Source organism: Neophocaena asiaeorientalis, unplaced genomic scaffold (assembly GCF_003031525.2).
Source record: "Neophocaena asiaeorientalis asiaeorientalis breed wild unplaced genomic scaffold, Neophocaena_asiaeorientalis_V1.1 scaffold242, whole genome shotgun sequence".
NCBI lineage: Eukaryota > Metazoa > Chordata > Mammalia > Artiodactyla > Phocoenidae > Neophocaena > Neophocaena asiaeorientalis.
Window position 1 is genome coordinate 4,359,906 of NW_020172451.1, and position 18,033 is coordinate 4,377,938.

The 18,033-nt window shown below is 55.9% G+C and overlaps 1 protein-coding gene across 2 annotated transcripts in view; it reads left to right on the forward strand.

The window, feature by feature from the left end:
- Positions 1 to 7: 7 nt before the first annotated feature.
- Positions 8 to 18,033, forward strand: part of KIAA0930 (KIAA0930 ortholog) — a 44,920-nt gene continuing 26,894 nt past the window's right edge. The window contains exon 1 of one of the 2 annotated variants that reach the window (XM_024737483.1): positions 8 to 88. In XM_024737483.1, the coding sequence (XP_024593251.1) occupies positions 25 to 88 (64 nt within the window). In that variant the 5' untranslated portion in view covers positions 8 to 24. The remainder of the gene's footprint in view (positions 89 to 18,033) is intronic. The other variant, XR_003002183.1, reaches the window with a different exon arrangement.

An 18,033-nucleotide genomic window follows, 5' to 3' on the forward strand; every position in this document is an offset into this window, starting at 1 on the left:
TCCGAGGAGCGCTCGCTGCAGCACATGCTGCGCGCCATAGCCGAGGAGCGCGGCCGCCTCAGCCTGCGCCGCGAGGTCTGCGGCCTCGGTGAGTGGGGTCGGCCGGGGTCGAGGCCGGGGCCGCCGCGTCGTCGGGGTGTGCGCGCCTCTGGGTGTCTCTGCGCGTCTCTGTCTCTGCGTGTGTCTCTGGGGCTCCCTGCGTGTCGCATCCCCCTCACGCCCCCGGCTCCCCGCGTCCGGCTGTTTCCTGTGCCTCCGCGTCTCCGTCTCTGATTTTGGTCCCAAGAGCGGTCCGGCACGCTCTCGTCCCTGTGTGTCTGTCTCCCGGGTCACTCGGCATCTCCCTCTGTCTGTCCATCCGGGCGTCTGCCCGTCTCCCTCCTTCCCCTCCGTGGCTCCGCCAGGCCTCTTCCTTCTCCAAGAAGCCCTCCCCGGGGCCTCAGTGCCGCTGCAGGGAGTGCGGGCGCTGGATCTGGGGAGACCCGGAGCCCGACATGGCAGGGCCGGGGCCTCGTGGGCTCCGGGCAGACCTCCCTGCCAGCTGCCCCGGCCACCGTCCCAGCTCGCCGGGAGGGCAGGTCTCCGGCGTCCTGAAGCCTTTGTCTTCCCGCACCGCTCTCTCTGCACATTGGCTCTAACTGGGGACCTGTTGGACCGTCGCCCCATGAACCCACCCGCTTGGCAGCGGGAGCGGGGCCGGCCGCCTCTCTGGGTGTGATGCTGCTCTAAGGAGGCCCTAAGTCCTAGATGGGCCGGTGACGTGGGGTGGAGGTGCCCCGTGTGGTTTGAGAGAGCCTGGGGCTCCAGGTGTAGGTGGGGTCTTACGGCATGGCTGGGCATGAAGTGATGGCTACTGACGGATCGTGTTCAGACTAAAGCCCGAGGAGGCCGTTTTCTCTCTGAAAAGACCCCTCCCTTCTTCCTGCGGGAATGACTTCATACCACGTTCTCAGCCACCCCCCAGCCCCACCCTCGTCCCCAGTCTGGGCTGGGGCTGTCTGAGGGGGCGACAGCATTTTGTGGAGAAGGGAATGTCAACCTTGGAGATTCTGCCAGACCCACTCCCTTTCATTCACCACTGGGGAAACTGAGTCCCAAAGAGGCAGCGCATCCCCACCTAAGGTCACAAGGCATTCCAGGCCCCTCAGCAGGCCACACCCTGGAGGCTGGAAGACGAGAGGAAATAAATTTGCGGCCTCCTTTTTTGCAGGAGGCGGACTTGGTACAAGATACTTCCCCTCAGCAGGTCTCAGCCCAGCCTGCCCTGCAACAAAGCTTTCCTCAAGCATGGGGGTGGGGGTAGGGTAGGGTGTCTACAGGCCGGGGTGGACAAGGACAGAGGTTCTTTGGTCTCTTCTGAAAAGGTGTCACTAATTAGTTCCGAGCAGAAATGGAAGGGTCCTCATTCGTTCATTCAGCTCATGTTCATTGAGCACCTACTGTGTGCCGGCTGCATGCCCGCCTGGCAGGCCGCCTGTCACCTGGCACAGAGTGTCTGAGAGGGGAGGGGTCGGAGGGACCATTGCTCAGGCCCCTCAGCCCTGTTTGCTCAGCAGCTCCGGGCACCCCTCCTCACTCCCCTGGTCAACACGGTCCTACTGTCCTCTGAGCGTCTCTCTGCCCTGTTAGACAGTCCCTGCCCCCAGGAGCCTGCACTGCCACCCCCTAAGAACAATAATTTGCCAGTAGCACCTGGCATTTCCTGGGTACTCAGTGTGTGCCAGGTGCTTTACGCAGGCTCTGTCAATTCGATACTGACCTTGCCAGATATAGGAACATTATCTCCACTTCACCGATGTGGAGCCTGAAGTTCAGAGAGGCAAGACGCTAGCCCAGGGACAGCCTGCGAGGAAGTTGTATAGCTGGGATTGACCCCTGGTCAGTGGGACCCAGTGCCCGTCCCCGCAAATGTCCCAACCAGGCCTTGCCGCACCTACTGCGCTGCGTCTGGGGAGGGGACCTGCCCATAGTAGGCCAAGAGCACAGCCTGGTGGTTGCACTATTGCTGTGTCTCCCCTCCTGCCTCTAGTCCCCCCTCACGCACAAGCTCTTCCCATCTTACCACCCCCAGCCCCTCAGAACTCAGTCCCTGTAGTGCTCTGATGCGCTGCACTTTTATTTCTGCTCTTTTCTGCGCCTGGAAAGCTACCTCATACTTAACCTGCCCTGCAAGCACGTGCAGGTCTCCCTTCAGGCCTCAGAGCTAATGCTGCCCCCCGGGGACCCTTCCTCCGCCCCCTGTCCTGCTGCCTGTGCTCTCTTCGTACCGGGTTCGTGTCCAGTGGACGAACGGACGACTGTGGCACTGTGATGGTCTGTGTGGCTGTCTCCCCAGTTAGCAGGTGACCCCCACCCCCACCCCCCCCACACACAGGGCATTGCCCAAGTCTGAGTCTCCTCAGTGCCCAGCACGGGCCCATGCAGAGCAGAGCCCCAGGGCACACTCAGCAAATGAATGAGAGGATTACTTTCTGGGCTGGGGAATGAAGGGTGTGGATGGGCAAGGAAGTTGGAAAATTAAAGTCTTAGAAGGGTTCACGTTGCCGTCTCTTTCATTTTTCAGACGAGAAATGTGCTGTTCAGAGAGGGACAAGCTAAACAGTGACTTCACGCCCAAAGTAGAGTTAGGACAGAACGACTGGCCCGAGCACGCAGGTGTGAGCCCAGAACGCCCTCCCCAAAGCACTTTCCCACGTCACCTGCTCCTCTCCACTTTGCAGCTGGGACAACCTGTTACATTTATGAATTAACTTAAACCTCCCAGATTTTTGTTGTTGTTGTTTAATTAAAGCTTAGGTTGTTCAGAACTAACCTCAGGTTGTTTTGAAGGTATAAGGGAGCCTCTGGGGGAGACGCTTGACCCTGGACAATCTGTTGTCATTTATTTATTTATTTATTTATTTGGCTGCGCCGGGTCTCAGTTGTGGCATGTGGGATCTAGTTCCCTGACCAGGGATTGAACCCGGGCCCCCTGCATTGGGAGAACAGAGTCTTAGCCACTGGACCACCAGGGAAATCCCTCTTTTTAAAAAAAATTAATTTATTTATTTATATATTTATTTTTGGCTCCGTTGGGTCTTCGTTGCTGTGCGTGGGCTTTCTTTAGTCGCGGCGAGCGGGGGCTACTCTTGGTTGCAGTGCACGGGCTTCTCATTGCGGTGGCTTCTCTTGTTGCGGAGCACGGGCTCTAGGCGCACGGGCTTCAGTAGTTGTGGCATGCGGGCTCAGTAGTTGTGGCTCGCGGGCTCTAGAGCGCAGGCTCAGCAGTTGTGGCGCACGGGCTTAGTTGCTCCGCGGCATGTGGGATCTTTTCGAAACAGGGCTTGAACCCATGTCCCCTGCACTGGCAGGCGGATTCTTAACCACTGTGCCACCAGGGAAGTCCCGCTGTTATCATTTAAGTCACAGTGTCTGTCTATGAGATGAGAGAAAGCGACTACCCCCTTCTCCCTGCCCGCATTGTCTCTTGGTTGTATGATGAAAAGTACCTTGGAGATCCAAACCTGATTTTTGAATCTGTCTACTGTGGCCTCAGTAGTCCTTTTTGAGGACTTGCTCCAATGCCAGGTGGGGGGATCAGCCTTGATCCGTGCTGCGTGGGGTGTGGGTGCAGTTGAGTGGGGAGAGAGAGCCAGATACACAGGTGACTTGGCTGAAGTAAAAATCCTGCTGGAAGCAGCCAGGGCTGTGCAGGATTTTGGTGTTTTATCCACAGGAAACTGCCTGTGATTCCAGGTAACAGGTGAGCCAGGCTGATGGCTGAGGCGGCCTGAGCGGGGCTCCAGAATCTCTGAGTTGGGAAGAATCGGGTGGTCCAATGCCCAAATGCTGTGTGATGCAGATGTCTGTACCAAAGGTGGAGATGGCCTGCCTGACGCTTCCTCCTGGGGCTTGGGCCTTCTAACGGGCTCTGGACGTCAGCGCACGCGTGCTGTGTGGGCAGGCTCCCTTCAACAGGGGCAGCACACCCCTGGCGTTTGGTCAAGTCACGTGGACACGACTCGGGTCTGAGTGGCGGAGGGGTGCTGTGAGTGGAGGGGCCTTCCCCGTGCTGCTTGTCTTTGGGCCCTGCCTAGGCTGAGCGTTCTATTTGATTTTATTTTTTCAATTTATTTTACTGTATTGTTTTTTCCCATGGCCGTGGATGGCTTGCGGAATCTTAGTTCCCCGACCAGGGATTGAACCCGTGCCCTCAGCAGTGAGAGTGCGAAGCCCTAACCACTGGACTGCCAGGGAAGTCCCCAGGGCTGAGCATTTTAGAGCTGTTTATTCTTGGGCCCTCGCCCCCTTTTAGGTGGCCTGGGGAATCTTCTCTCTCTTTGGAGTGCTGTGGGACAAAAGGAGCGTTTCACATTCACCATTTCCTTTTATCGTCAAAATAATCCTTTAAGGTAGGTATCATTAAACTGCTCTCTTTGTCCTGGTGAAGAAGCACAGGGTTAGAGGTGAAGTAACATGCCCCAGTCCCATGGCCAGTAAGTGGCAGAATCTGTCTGGGCTCTTAGCAGGGGTGAAGCCCTCACACCTGTCCTCGGGTGCGTGTGGCCTGGCCACCATAGGTGTGCTCAGCTGCCTGGCACGAGGTGGGCTGAGGAAGGGCCCAAGTCGAGGTGTGAGGGGTTGTGAGGGGCACAGAGAAGGGAGCCACCTTGGCCGACCAGCGGGGTTCGTGCAGGCGTGGCCTTTGAGAGGGGGTTAGGGTGGGCAGGACTTGCCTGGAGGAGCGGGGAGGCTTGAAGCCTGGTTGTGGGAGTTGAGGCTGGAGCAGTGTTTGGGGCTCTGAGTGCCCGGCTGGGACTTTGGTGTTCACTTGGCCTGGCCTTCAGCAGCTCGGCGGGTGTTTGACTCGTGGACCGGCCAGCACTGGAGAGGCCGTTAGCACGAGGGATGCTGCTCACATGCCGTGTGCCAGCCCCGCTGGACCTGCAGCAGCACCTCCTATGGAGGCAGGTTCTGTTAAAAGCCCATTTTGCAGATGAGGAAACGAAGCTTCAGAGGGGAAAGTGACTCACCCAAGGTCACGTAGCTGGGAGGTAGCAGAACTGGGGTTCCTGGGGTTCCAGCCGAGGCATGTCAGGTGCCAGTAGCCGTCCTGTAGAGAGTTCTGGGATGAGCCAGAGGAGTACGGGGGAGACTGCCTTCCTGTGAGCCTCGCCTCTGCGCTGAACACCTACACGTGCCAGGCACCTGACACCACCCTGTGAATCGGGAAGAAGACCTTGCACGCTCGGCCCAGCCCTCTGTCTTGCTCGGTGCAGTGTAGCTGGGCGTAGTGGTGGGCGGGGGATGTTCGTGGGAGGTGTGGCTGGAAGGGAAGAACGGGGGCCTAAGCATGCCACCGTTTGGAGCTTCTGGGTCCTCATCTGTAAAATGGAGACAACAGAGTCTGTAGGGTCATGGAAATTGTCTGAGGAGTGACACGCACAGCCTCATGCCGCCCCGTGAGGACTGCAGGAGATGCGGGAGGAACAGACCCAGCACAAGCCCTGGCACGGCATTGACCCTCTATGCTGTTGTTGTTATAAAGGACACAAACATCTGGCCCAGTGCCTGCATGTGGAATTAGGGTTGGATTCAAGCTCTGAAGTTCAGACTGCTTTGCAGTGGCTGGTGCCAGTTTTTCTGGGTTCCCCTGGGGCCCCGGGCCCTCCGTCCCCAAGGCAGGCAGAGCCGGTTCTGGGGCAATGCAGCAAGGAGGAAGTGTGGCCGTTTAGAGTGGCAGTGGTGTCTCTTTCGGTTCCTGCGCCTATTTTTAAGGCCTGTGGGTTCTGGCCTCTATCTGTTTCTGGGGCTGGAGCAGCCCAGGCAGCTGCCGGAGTGGTCCTCTCCCAAGGCAGGGACTCTGCGTCCTTCCAGAGAATGCTGAGGACGCTGGACCTCGCACTCTAAGGAGACTGAGGGTCATGGCTGCAGGGATTCTTGGCAAAGCGAGAGGGCCATCAGCTGTGTTGGCATCCTCGCCCCCTCCCCTGGCCTGGACGCCAGTGCCCGCTCTGCCGCTGCCCTGAGGCCTTGCACAAGCCGTGCCCCCTCCTTGCAGCTCTGGCTCCTTATTTACATCTGCCTCCTTCACTGGGCTGGGCGGGCTCAGGAATACCAGCCGAGCCATGAGGCCACTGCAGAGAAGCCCCGAGCGGGACGCTTGTTAAAAAAACGGCATCAAAATCCCCAGACAAGTTTTTTCCAGTTAAAAACTGTTACATGGGCTTCCCTGGTGGCGCAGTGGTTGAGAGTCCGCCTGCCGATGCGGGGGACATGGGTTCGTGCCCCGGTCCGGGAAGATCCCACATGCCGTGGAGCGGCTCGTCCCGTGAGCCATGACCGCCGAGCCTGTGCGTCCGGAGCCTGTGCTCCGCAACGGGAGAGGCCATGACAGTGAGAGGCCCGTGTACCACACACACAAAAAAATGTTACATGTACAATATAGAAACTGGAAAATATAAAGAATGGAAAAAAATTACTCATAGTTCCAATCACGCAGTCACACTGTTAACATCTTGCTTTCCAATCTTTTTAAAGCCCCTTTAAAGAATACTTGATATTCTACGCATAAAGTTTCTTAATCATGCTTTCTCACTTAAAATTCCTAAAACAGTTCCGTGTTGTTCAAACTCTAAACATTATTTAAATGATACAGGATAGCTGAGTGGATGTGCCATAGTTTACTTAATCGGTTTTGTCTTGTGGGAAACTCAGCTTGGATCCAGTTTTTCACTCTTATAAATAGCTTGCAACAGGCCTCTTCATTTGTGCGAAGCTTTCTGCATTTGGATGACTTCTTTCGGCTGCCAACCTGGGAGGCCATTTCTTAGAGGCTGCTGTCTGACCCCCAAGGCAGGACTAGGACCATAGGAGGATGTGGGGGGTGGCAGACAGATGTTTACCAAACTCATGGAGAACTTTCTGTTATTTATTTATTTATTTTAATTTTTGGCTGTATCGGGTCTTAGTTGCGACATGTGGGATCCTCTGCTGCAGCGCATGGGCTTCTCTCTAGTTGTGGCGTGTGGGCTCAGTAGTTGTGGCGTGTGGGCTCAGTAGTTGCGGCGCCCGGACTCTGTAGTCGCAGCACGTGGCCTCAGTAGTTGTGGCGCGTGAGCTTAGTTGCCCCACGGCCTGTGGGATCTTAGTTGCCTGACAGGGGATCGAACCTGCATCCCCTGCATTGGAAGGCGGATTCTTAACGACTGGACTATCATGGAAGTGCCATGGAAAACTTTCTGAATCATTGGCATTGGTACAAACAGGAAGAAAGGTGAGTGGCGGGTGACGGCTTCCTGGCACCCGGGTGTGCCAGCTGCTGAGAGAGGATCCAGCCTCAGATGGGGCTTGGGGCCGGCTGCCCGCTGGTCGGTGATTCTCCAGGCCCGTCTCCTCCCTGGGATTGCAGGCTTGCCTGCTGAGCAGGGGAGGCAGGTGTCCTTTGTCCTGCAGCTGGGGACGGGGAAGCCTGGGAACTGAGTGGCCCAGGCTGCTCCTCGCCTCCAAGACCCTCTCACTTCCAGCTCTGCGCGGCCCCTGCCCGCCCAGCCTCGGGGACAACAGACGGTGGCCCCCGCATCAGCACGGGTGCCAGGCTGCCTGTGGGTGCAGTGCAGGCCTTGGTCCTGATTCTTACCCTCCGGGGGCTAGTGTGGGCGGGGAGACAGTGCTGGGTGTGATCGGCAGCCCTCCAGTCTGTCCTCTTGCTGCTGCTGCGCGGCTTTGGGACAGGTGTTCTTCCGAGAGCGGACGTGATGTCCGTCTGCCTGACGTTGCGCCCTCCTGGCGTCGGGGCTAATCTGGCAGCTTGCTCCCCACCTCCTGGTTTTGGCTTGGGCAGCAGAACGTCCTCAGGGTCACAGCCGTCCTGGGGGAGCCGAGATGGACAAGAAAGATCCAGAATTCAACCAGGCTGTCGCTGTTGCTGTGCCGACAGGTAGGTGAAGCTCAGAGAGAGCCCTGGCAGACTGAGCACCAGAACCAGAGTGCCTGATGGGCCCTCCCGCCTGTTGTCTCGGTTCAGGTAAAGAGATCGAGGCCCACTGGGGGCAGGGCAGGGTGTCCTTACTTTCCATGTGCAGTGACCGGGCTGGGGTGTGGAGGAAGAGAAGCACAAGGAGGCCCCTCAGGGCCCAGCTGGCTGCAGCAGGAACTGAGAGGTTGTTGGCGAACCTGCAGACGAGGGGTCAGGGCGTCTGGGGGCCGAGGTAGGGGCTGCCCAGCTGGGGGAGGACCCTCTGCACGGTCCAGGCCATGCAGGATGAGCGTCAGCTCACTTGGGAGGGACCACCTTTTTAATATTCACTTATTTATTTTATTTATTTGGCTGCGCCAGGCCTCGGTTGCGGCATGTGGGATCTTTTTAAGTTGTGGCATGTGGGCTTCTTAGTTGCGGCACGTGGGATCTAGTTCCCTGACCATGGATCGAACCCGGGTCCCCTGCATAGGGAGCGTGGAGTCTTAACCACTGGACCACCAGGGAAGTCCCTAAAAAGGGAGTCTTTGTCTGATGGGATACAAAACAAATACCCTGTTAGCCTGAGTCTTTTAAAGCAGCAGTCCCCAACCTTTTTGGCACCAGGGACTGGTTTCGTGGAAGACAGTTTTTCCGTGGACCGGAGTGTGGGGGTGGGATGGTTGGGGGACGATTCAAGCACCTTACGTTTATTGTGTACTTTATTTCTATTATTATTACATTGTAATGTATAATGAAATCACGATACAGCTCACCATAATGCAGAGTCAGTGGGAGCCCTGAGCTTGTTTCCACTTGCCACTCACTGACAGGGTTTTGACGTGAGTCTGCAAGCAGCTGATTTATTAGGGTCTCTGTGCAGTCAAACCTCCCTGCTAATGATAAGCCGTATTTGCAGCCACTCCCTGGCACTAGCATCACTGCCTCAGCTCCCCCTCAGATCACCAGGCATTAGATTCTCATAAGGAGTGCACAACCTAGATCCCTCGCACGCACAGTTCACAGTAGGGCTCACGCTCCTACGAGAAGCTCATGCCGCCGCTGATCGGACAGGAGGTGGAGCTCAGGCAGTAATGCTAGCGATGGGGAGCGACTGTAAATTCAGGTGGCGCTTCGCTGGCTCACCCGCCGCTCACCTCCTGCTGTGCGGCCCGGACTGGTAGCAGTCCGTGGCCCGGGGGTTGGGACCCCTGTTTTAAAGGATATGTTCTTTGCCTCCCTTGAATGACCAGTGGATATGTGAGAAATGTCTCTTGGCAAAGTGAAAAGGAGAGGGGCTTAATTTTTAGTCCTGTAGTTGGAGGTGCTGTCGCTGTTTATCTTTAGTGTAAAAATCCTTTGGTTTGGGACGTGCTTTGAATCTTGACTGTTTACACTTTGGACAACACTTAGGACAGAACAGATGAGAAAAGCAGAGTACAAACTACTCTTTACGAGGAGCGTGTACTACCAAGATCATCAGGAAAGAGCCCGACTTTTACAAAGGGCTCTGCTGCGTCCTCACTGGTGCTCACAGCTGCTGAGTGGAATCATGGGCGGGTTTTGTCCCTGTTTACAGAGGGGGATTGAGGCTCAGAGTAACGGGGACCTCGAGTGAGGCGGGCCTGGGCTTCTGCCTTCTCGTTCTTTCTGGAACGTTGCTCACGGGCACCATTGCAGCCGCACCGCCACCCAAGACCCTCGTGCCAGTTGATGGCTCACCTTTTCTGCAATCTGCACCCCTCTCTCAGTGTACATTTTTAGGTAACCGTAGTCACTGTTGCCTCTCTCGTGCAGGCCATAGCGACTGAGCACCCGGGGATGCAGAGCTGGACTGGGCTTGGCCCTGCTTCCCGGGGCTGAGAGCTTTCCCGGGAGATGGTAGGGGCAGGTGGGTAGAGGGTAACCGATCATGCCGCCCCCTGATCCCGCCCACACCCGTCACGGACCAGCCCAGACACTCCCTGGACCAGCCCCCACTGCTGACTGCCCTCGGACACCCGTCTCCCCAGAGTGTGTCGCCTCCAGCTCAGCTTGACCGAGACTGGGCAAGGGTCAGCGCTTCTTCACCTGCCCCTCCAGCTGTGGCCGAGTTCTGTCTGCCCTGAGCCATCCCTCATCCCCACCTGGGTCACCTGTGGGCTGGACTGCACCAGCCCCCGCGCCTGGCCCTCCGTCCCACCACGGCTGCCGCTCCCAACTGTGTTATACTCTGCTGCTTGCACCTCTAGAAACCTCTGAGGCCTACAATTCAGAGTTCAAGATCCTTTCTGACCTGGCCCTGCTGACAGCTAAGCCCCAGCCGTGCGAGTCTTCTCGGGGGCTCCTCCACACTTTGCCACTCTGTCGCCCCATCTGTCATGGGAGCCTCACCTCTCAGTTGGCTCAAGGGCCCGTCTGGCCCTTTCCTGACCCTTTGAGAGGATCAGCTGGGCCCCCCGCCTTTGTTCTTGACGGCACCTGTACTGATTTCTGCCATCAGTCCTGTGACGCTGCATAGCCTCCTGTGTGTGACTTCCTTTCCCTCACCCCCTGGGTCCCCTGCAGGGTCATTGGCACTGGCTCTGCGTCCCTTGTGCCAGCTCAGGGTGGGACTGATGGTGGAGCGAGGCCCAGGGAAGGGGCTGTGAGGGGAGTGTGGGTGATGAATCGATGGGTTGGTATCTGTTGAGTGAAGAGGGTGGTCATTTCTTGGGGAGGTAGCCCTTGATTGGAGCCGTCCTCACGGGGGCTCCCGCTGGGCAAAGACAGAGCAGGGAAGAAGGCAGAGGAGGCTCAGAAGTTAATTTTCCCTGAATGCTGTGTCACTTTGGGGAAGTCACTGCAGCTCTCTGGGCTTCCGTTCTCCTGGTAGAATAGGACTGATTACTGCTCTGCGTCCACCTCGGGCAGAGGTCAGCCTCCAGACCTAGAGCATCAGAGAGTGTCACGGAGGCTGCCCGTGACAGGTGACGGCCCTGGGTCAAGTCCAGGGGGCCTGTGGGAGTCTCTGTGGGCAGAGCCCTTCCCCCTTCCAGCTCTCAGTTTCCTCTTAGGTAAAATGGGGAGAGGAAGGTTGACGTGGACCACTGTTCGCAGCCCGTGGTTCTGGGATGTGTGGTCAGCAGTACACAGGCATTACTGCCTAAACCTGAGCTACTTGACAAAAGCAGGGCCAGTCACACTGCGCCTCAGGGAGGTCAGTGCCGCTCTGTGCTCTGATTCAGGGACGACGGAAATGAAATAGGAAGAAGCAGATGTAGGAAGACTTGCATACGCCACCCCGCAGCCCAGAGATGGGAATAAGAACCCGGTCGTCCCACCACCCAGAGCTACACCGTCACACTCGGGGCTGTAGCTTTCATGCCCGCTGAGCCCCCCAGCTTTGTCTGCAGGTCCATCCTACCGATCCACAGCACCTGGTGGCTGGTGCTGCCTCGGGTGGTCCCCAAGACTGCGCCCCCTGCCAGGAGGTGGGGGCCTAGCGTTCCAGCTTCCTCCGGCCCCGGGGAGGAGGGAGCTGCCCACCTCCGTGGGGCTCATCAGCTCTTGCTCAGCTCCTGGGATCCCTCGTCCCGCCCCCGCTCCGTGTGGCAAACCCCAAGGAGTCGACTTAGGCTGGAGCTGCTGAGCCGCGCAGGGAGCGGGGATGGCGTCATCTCAGGCGGGGCACGTGTCTGGCAGCCTCCCTGCGAGTCCGGCTGCCGCCCCGTTACTGCAGGCCCAGCACTGGGTCGTTCCCATAGCTGCCTGTGGTGAAGGGGGGTGTCACCCCTGCCGGCACACGAAGAAGATGAGACTGAGAGAGGGGAAGGCCCTTGTTCAGCGTTCCAGGTAGTCAGTCTGGGTTCTGGGCCCAGCTCTCCTGGACTCGAGGCTGTGGCCTTTCCCTCTCATGCTTGGACATCCATCTCTCCAGGGAGAGGCATTTGGCACCTTTTTTTTTTTTTTTTTTTTTTTTTATTTTTTTTTGTGGTATGCGGGCCTCTCACTGTTGTGGCCTCTCCCGTTGCGGAGCACAAGCTCCGGACACAGGCTCAGCGGCCATGGTTCACGGGCCCAGCCACTCCGCGGCATGTGGGATCTTCCCGGACTGGGGCACGAACCCGTGTCCCCTGCATCGGCAGGCGGACTCTCAACCACTGCGCCACCAGGGAAGCCCTGGCACCTTTTTTTTTTTTCCCTGTGGCTTCGCCCCGGTCTAGTGTATGAAGAAGAACCCCACCCCATGGTTGTCACAGAGAAGGAAGTCTTAGAAGAAGCGAGAATAAAGGAGGGAAATGAAAGAGGAGACAGGCTCGGGAGTGGGCGTTCCTGGCGAAGAAGCTGCAGCTGGAATTGCGCAAGGGAACCAAGACCCCAGGAGCGAGGAGAGATGAGACGAGCGGCCCCTGGGGGAGGGCTGGGGGCGTGTTTGGAGGGACTACGCTAGGTGACGCTAAAGGTAGAACACCTGAGGGGCAGGTGTCCTCTGGGTCTGCCCAGGGGCCGGGGGTGGGGGGACTTGAATCCTAGCTTCACGCAGTGTGTCATCAGCTTTGCATCCTGGCACGCTGGAAGCGCTTGGTAAACGTCAGCCTGGAGCCCGAAGCCTGCAGGAGTAGGTGCTGGGGCACAGCGGTGAGAGCAAGACAGTCCCTTCCGCCTAGACTCACTGGGTGGGTTGGTCCAGCTGTGCCTGGTCCCCAGCTCTGAGCCTGGTCCGTGGGCCAGGATGGGTGCACCAACACGGCCTGGGGTTGCTGGGTTTCAGCATCTGCTCTGGCACAGTGGTGGGAGCAGGTGGGCTGTGAGCCTCTTGCGGTGCTGGCCAGACTTCTGGGCTTCTGTCACGTGCCTCATGCTGCGTGGCGCGGTGGGGCGGGGGCAGGAGGAGGTGGAACAGGGACCAGGGCAGTGATCAGGGCGGTGACCAGGTGATCGCAGCCCAGGAAGGTGGGGAGGGTGGCGGGAGGCGGGAGCCGCGGTGGCTGGGTGGCGGCTCCTGTCGGGGCTGGGGCACCTTGTGTGGGTGTCCACCGAAGATCCCTCAGGAGAACGGCACCTCGTCTTGGAGGCCCGTTTATGTGTCAGAGCAAAGCAGTGAGTCAGGAGTTTGAATAAGGCCACGTCGGTGACGAGCTCCTAGGAGACGGGAATTTGAATGTGGAGCTCCTGTTTTGGCCTGATGACTGCTTAGGTGAGCTCGAAGCCCCCTGGGAAGAGATGGTGGGGAGCGAAGTGGCCGCAGGGCTGCGGGTTTGCAGGCACCGCTGTTCTGGAGAACGCAGAGGATTGCTTTGGCGAACTGTGGGCCGTGGGGACTGAAGCCCCACCCTTGAAAGTGACCTTGAGATCAGGGTCAGGGTTTGTTTCTCACTGCACCTGGGGCCTCAGGTGATGCCCGGCACGGAGCAGGCTCAGAGTGGGTGCTGACCGACTTGGATTCCAGTGCCAGCTCCCATCGTGATCTTGCTGGGTAAGCAGGACCGAGGGCCTCCTGGGGGTGACCTGAGGGCCGCAGGAGCACTTTAAGGGTTTCGCAACGTCACGCATATTGTGAGAAGGGACAGTGGCTTTGGGTTTCAAAGCTGCCGTGGTGCTCTCTGAGTAAACTGGAAAACCGGAGTGCAGTCACGCGGTTGTTTGTTCAACATTCACTGACTCCCCGCCGTGGGCCCTGCCCTGTGGTGGGTACCTGGTCACCCTGCCAGTGAGGTGCCTTGTCATGGTGGAAAGGGACACACTAGTGTGTTCGTTTGGCAGGCTTAGAAGGCAGCTCTGGGCTGTGGTCTGGCTCTGCCACGTGCCAGCAGTGCGACGTCAGATAAGGGAATCAAACCTTGAGCCTCGATTTCCTCATCAGTTAAATGAAGGTAGTAACATTACCTCACAGGGTCTTTGTGAAGATCAAATGAGGGAAAGTGGCTCAGGTGGGTCAGAGGAGGTGCGTGGGGCGGCTGGTGGGAACAGGCCCCAGGGACGTGATGGCCAAGCTGACTTGCACAGGCTGGGTTGGGACGGGCCTAGGGCCCCGTGGTTCGGTCCAGGAAGACTCCATGGTGAGGGCTGGGGTGGCCTGAGGACGCGCAGGGTGTTTGGTCAGGGGCGGAGGGAGGGGCTGCAGCATGGGGGACCGCAGCGCAGACTGGAGGGGCTGTCTGTAGGGCCTGGCTCATCTGGGGAAGGAGGCTCGACTTTTTCCTGGAGAAGAAGGGGGCCAGGCAGGTGATGGGTTCTCCTGACCCGGCCGCCTTGCCGTTTCTGAGACCCCGTGCTTCCCTTAGGCTGGAGCGGAGGACCGGCCTGGCGGGTGGGATTGCTCACGTGGGGACCCGTCTGACCAGTACTTCTCCATCCAAGTGCCTCATCAGGGCAGCCCTGGGCCTCCCTGGGCAGCTTCTTTGTCTTTTGTGCCCTGAGGGAGGGTCTCCAGCCCGCGAGGGGCACTGAGAGGCGCGAGTTGATGAAAGGCCTATTGAGGGGCCACAGAAGGCTATTCATGCTGCCCTGGCTGCCGGGGGGCGGAAGCGGCCAAGGGCTGCCTTGGACTCGCCCCAAAGAGGCCAGTTGCCCCCCCCCCCAGCCTTTGGGAGGGGCCAGGCTGAGCCGAGGCGGCTCCCAGGAGGTCCCTCTCGGGACCCTTGGCCCAGGTGGCCCTTGGACGGGCTGGGCATCGGGCATCTACGGGCCGTGGGTCATACCTCTGCCCCTTCCTTCCCCCCACAGCGGAGAGACTCTGTCTCAAACCCTTCAGGGGTCCCCGGTCCTCTGAGGATAAACGCAAAGCCCCCAACCCAGCCAGGAGGCCCTGTGCGGTCGCGTCCTTTCCAGCTCAGGCTCCCACGTGGCATCTTGTCTCTGGACCCTTTCCCATCTCGGCCTCACCAGGAGGACCTTGGATGCTCTTCCCACCCCCCCAGCAGGAAACTCCCCTCCTCAGGGCACGCTCCTGATGCCCCAACGAGGCGCGGCGCCCGTCGTGCAGGCTCAGGGAACACAGCCTGCCCTCCCGACCCTCCCGAGGCAGCGTCCTGCTTGTCTGTATGAGTTGCTGATAAAAATCTTCCTCCCGCTCAGCGCCAGGTGGGCAGGGTCCGTGCTGGATTCTGGTCCCCGTCCCACCCAGCGCTGAGCACCCAGCCTTGAATGGTGGCACTCGGTAAATGCTTGCTTCAGCATAAGCAAGGTGTGGATGGCTGGGTTCAAGTACCAGCTGCAGCCGAGGTGAGGATGGTAGGTGGTTAGCACAGTGCCTGGCACACGGTGAGTCCTTGGTGCTGTTTAGATGCACAGCGTATTATTGATACACTACAGAATGTTTGAAAAACAGGAAATAGTTGTAATTCCCCCACTCTCGACACTAACCACTGTGAGCGTTTGGGTTCAACTTCCTTTCAGTCTTTCTTCTTAGGCATTTTTTTTAAAAAGCAATTTCCTTCCTTCAAGTGTCATGTACAATTTTTGTGGCCTGCTCTTTGTTTTTTGCTGTTCTTTTTTCTTTAGCTTTCTATCATAGGCATTTTCCCAAGTAACTGCATTGTGATTAAAAATGTTTGTTACTCTTGGAACAGGTAAACATGGTCAGGGCACAAAATTCAAATGTCTGAGAAGAGTCATAGAGAAAAGGCCAAGACGCCTTTCTCCTCCCTGGCCTCTCTCCAGAGGCCGTGATAACACTGGCAATGATGTAAATAACACTTGCTGACCCTGGGCCCCTGCTCAGTGGCAGCCTGGTTGGTCTTCGAGGGTATCAACTAATTAAAAACTCCGAACAGCCCCGAGGGTTGGGTTCCATTATCCCAGTGCCCCAGCCTCTCACCCCACAAGCACTTGGGTCATTATGAACGATTCACTTTTATATGAATATAAAACCTCTAATATTGTTAGCCCCTCATATTTCCCCTCGCTTCATTTACCCTAGAGATCTTTCCTTAGCGGTACAGATAGAGCTGCTTCAATTCGTGTTTGAAAGCTACACGGTATCCCATTCTGTGAATGATCTCTCATTTATTCAGTTAACTTTCCTGTTGATGGGACCATTCCAGTACTTTGTAAGCAGTGCTGTAGGAATTACAGAATTTTACACCAGCCGGTGGAAGACTGTAGGAAAAACCCCTCAGGGGAGGAAGGAGCTGCTGGGTCAAAGGGAGAAGCAGTTGTGGTTTTGTTGCCCAGCTCTCTGGTTACAGATTTCATCAGTTTATTATCCTGCTGCCTGATACGAAGCCCCCATTTCTCCACACCCTCTTCAGCGCGGAATGTTGTCAGGTGTTTTGATTTTTTTCACATCTGATAGGTGAAAAATAGAATTTTTCAGTTTTCATTTACGTGTCTCTAATTGTGTGAAGCTGAGCATAGTTTCCTGTCTTAGAAGACGTTTATATCTCCCTTTGCCTTTCCATCCTGTTTCATTTTATTATGCAGTTTATGAAACTTATTTGTTAAGAAAATTAGCCCTCATTTAAGAGATCCAGTGATTTTTCCAGTGTGGTGGTGTTTGTTTTTGCCTTTGTTTCTGTTGTATGGGGTTTTTTTCCTATGGAAATTTTTTATGTTGTTTGATTTATCTATCATTCTTTTCGTTTTTCTTTTACTTATTTTTTGTCTTTTTTTTAAATATCATTCTTTTCTTTGACAGCCTTTGTGTTCTACTCATAAAGGCTTTCCGCTTTCTGAGAGAATAAAAAAATTCACTCAAGGTTTATTTGATTTTCTTACGATTTTACTTTTGGCATCAGAAGTTTTTCTTTTTTGGAATTGGTTTTGACGTGACCAGGGGCCCAACCTTATTCTTTTTCCCCAGCTGGCCGGCTGTTCCAAGACCAGCTGTTGAAGAGCTGTCTTCATCCTACTGATCGGAAGGATGAATATTTATATAAACTAAATTACCACGTATCTTCATTCTGCTTTTGTACTTTCTATTCTGTTCTATTGATCTAATTGTGTACCGGTACCACCTTGCTCTCATTAATCATTCGGTTCATTTCATTTATTCACTTAATTAGCCAATATTTATTGTTTCCTATAGGCCAAATACAATTCTAGGAGCTAAGTGTACAGCAGTGAACAAAATAATCAAAGAGGGAAGATGCTCTGTTAAAAGAGATATGTTCTAGTAAGGCAGGTGCTGGCACACGATGGCCCCAGGCCACCTCCAGCCTGCTGCCTCTTTTGGTAAATAAACTTTTATTGGGACATAGCCATGCCCATTTCTTTATGTATCGCTGTGGATGATTTTGTAGTCGAGACAGGACCGTGTGGTCCGCAGAGCCTAAACTATTTTCTATCTGGACCTTAACAGAAAAAGTTTGCTGGCTCCTGTACTCAGGAAAGACTGAGAGCAAAGAAGATAGGTAAAAAATATATGATGCTATAGAGTGATAGGTGCTATGGAGAAAAATAAAGCAGGAAGTGGGGTAGGGACTGTTGGGGTGGATTTACAATTTTAAACAGGGTGGTTTGGGGAGGCCTCCCTGAGAAGGTAGGTGTTTGAGAAAGGAGCCAAGGGGAGGTGAGGACGTCAGCCTCATGGAGGATTGAGAGCAGGGGCGTGGCAAGAGCTGATTCAAGCATGGGGACCAGTTAGGGAGCTGGGCAGGAATAGAGGCAGGAGATGGTGGTGCTTGGCCCCGGTGCCAGAGTGGTTTGTGAGAAGTGGTTGGCTTCCAGGTACATTTAAAGGTAGAATCAGTGAAACGATGCAGAGATGAAGTCAGAGAGTTCTGCAGGAAAGCAAAAACCAAAACCGAAAATCAATGGTAGAATTTAACAGATCTGTAAATTAACATATCTGTCCAAGTAAGAGAGGACTGAAAACTTTCCGCTGGAGACAGCTTCTGGTGAGACAGTAGCTAGAGGTGATGTGGGATTAAGGGAGGGTTTTTGGTTTGTTTCCTTAAAGTTGGGTGACTCTTGAGTTCTCTCTTAGGGTTAGAAGTGAAGAAACTAATCCATGGTAGCTTAGACAATAAGAAATTTATTAAAATAACCAACAAAGGGGCTTCCCTGTCCAGTGGTTAAGAATCCGCCTTCCAGTACAGGGGACATGGGTTCGATCCCTGGTCGGGTAACTAAGATCCCACAAGCCGCGGGGCAGCTAAGCCCGCGCGCCGCAACTACTGAGCCCACGTGCCTCA